Source organism: Camellia sinensis, chromosome 9 (genome assembly GCF_055761805.1).
Source record: "Camellia sinensis isolate YWXY chromosome 9, ASM5576180v1, whole genome shotgun sequence".
Classification (NCBI taxonomy): domain Eukaryota; kingdom Viridiplantae; phylum Streptophyta; class Magnoliopsida; order Ericales; family Theaceae; genus Camellia; species Camellia sinensis.
Genome location: NC_138969.1, coordinates 186,530,705 through 186,532,758, shown reverse-complemented (window position 1 = coordinate 186,532,758; position 2,054 = coordinate 186,530,705). Strand labels below are relative to the sequence as shown.

The window sequence follows — 2,054 nt, the reverse complement described above, 5'->3', positions numbered from 1 at the left end:
TGAAGAATCATAAATGTTTCAGCACAACACTGATATTAATTTTATGTCGGAAACTTCGCGAGAATAGAACACGCAGAGCAGTGATAATCATTTCATCTCAGAAACTTCTCGTGTTTCTCGTGGTAAAGTATTTACAATTATAGAAGATGAAACTTTATGTAGATCTTGGTTAGCAGTCTCTCAAGATCCCATTACTGGTAATAGTCAGACTATGGTTATATTTTGGGAACGAGTACTTGTTAATTTTAATTCATAATTGAGTGGTGAATCAAATCGAAACCGTATTTCTTTGTCTTACCGTTGGTCTGCCATGCAAAAGGCAATTAATAAATTATGTGATTTTCTTGAACAAAATCAACTGAGGCAACAAAGTAGAACACTGAGGTAGACATGGTAACATTTATTTGTGTTATTAAATATCAAATTTCTTCTCTAAATGTATATTTGTTATTAAAATTGTTGTAATTTTTTTTGTAAGTCGCTGAAGCAAAGCGGATGTATCATGCAATACAGAAAAAACACTTCACATTTGATACATGTTGGGATATTTTGCGCCGAAGTTGTAAGTGGGATGAATTTCGAACACAATCCAAAAAGAGTACGCAACATGCTTATCCATGTTCTAATCCACCAACTGGAGAATCTGATGCATTTCAATCTAACCAGAATAATGTTTTGCACGAAGAACCATTTAATCCATCAACACGACCAATTGGTACTAAAGCAGCGAAAGAGAAGTTGAAGAATCAAACAACCCACGATAGTAGATTTGATGAAATGGCTGCCAACCAATCCAAAATTGTTGAAGTGTTATCAACTATTTCCGCTAGAACTATTGAGCGAGATGAACAAAAGGCGATCGACCGTGACCAGAAAGCTGCAGACTGTCGAAGAAGGGCCGAAGATAGGGAGGAACAACTAAAACTCCTATCTATGATGAATGAAAGAAAACAACGAAATGAAGATCATAAAATAATGTCAATGGACATGACAAATTTAAATCCAATGCAAAGGGCGTACTACGAAGATCTTCAATGACAGATTTTATTTCGAACAACTAATAGATTGCCTTGAAAGGTTCTGTATTTACTGGTTTCATCTATTGGTGTCATCTATTGGAAAAGGAAACGGAAAAACTGTGTACAATTATATGAAATGTCTCACTTGCCTTTTCCATTTATGTAAAATTAGAAATTAATTAATTTGTTCTCAGTTTTTGTTTCTTAAGATGGTTGCGTTCTATTCTCTACTGCTTCTTTGGATACCATATTGATTGGTAAAAACAAAACACACCAATTGCTAAGTGGTTATCATGAATGAAATTCTTCTTCATGGATATGTCAGATAAGGGGCTCATATTTTTATTTTTCTTCTACAATTTTCTACAACTATCTAAATGGGTGTTGTTCTTCTGTTACACAATTAAGTCCAAGGGCTACATCTTCATATTGTTATAGATGATTATAATTCCAAGGTTTTATAATTTCACCCTTCATTCAATCTGCATCTTATCTTCATCTCAATGAATCTCCTCTGTCTGATTTCTCAAATAAGAATATGTTGTACATGTACATACAGTATTACAGATAACTACTTACATATAAATACATCCTTTATTCTTTTCTTTGGTTATCATTACACCTTTCAAAAACTTTCATACAAATTTAAGTAATCAGAAACATTAATAACATATTACAGATTATGGTATGAGTGAAGCTCGAAAAGATGGTGCTAAAGTATTACCAAGGCAAGATCATTTTATATCACATAATATTACAAAATCAGTACATTCATAAAAGAAATTTACCTAACAAAAGGTTGTGAAAATAATACAAGACAAAACAATGGAAACACATAATGGCACACCGATCAACAGTCATTATCTGGTTGTAGTGGAGGAGGGAAGTAGTGATGGTATATGTCATTTACGCGATGCTCAATTCTATCAATGCGATTGTTTGCCACGTCATGACGTCTTCCAATGTCCAAACGAAACACACCAAATTGTTCAATTAATGAGTTTTGTGCAGTGGCAAATGTCTCAAACTGAGTAC

General features: G+C 33.4%; 1 protein-coding gene across 1 annotated transcript; it reads left to right on the top strand.

The window, feature by feature from the left end:
• Window positions 1-495: 495 nt before the first annotated feature.
• On the top strand, window positions 496-1,038 carry LOC114268532 (uncharacterized). Its single transcript, XM_028209714.2, has one exon. The coding sequence runs from the start codon at window positions 496-498 to the stop codon at window positions 1,036-1,038; it is 543 nt and encodes a 180-aa protein (XP_028065515.2).
• Window positions 1,039-2,054: the final 1,016 nt, after the last annotated feature.

Bases quoted from the DNA above. Each gene is read 5' to 3' on its own strand.
- LOC114268532 (XM_028209714.2), top strand. From the start codon at position 496: ATGTATCATGCAATACAGAAAAAACACTTCACATTTGATACATGTTGG.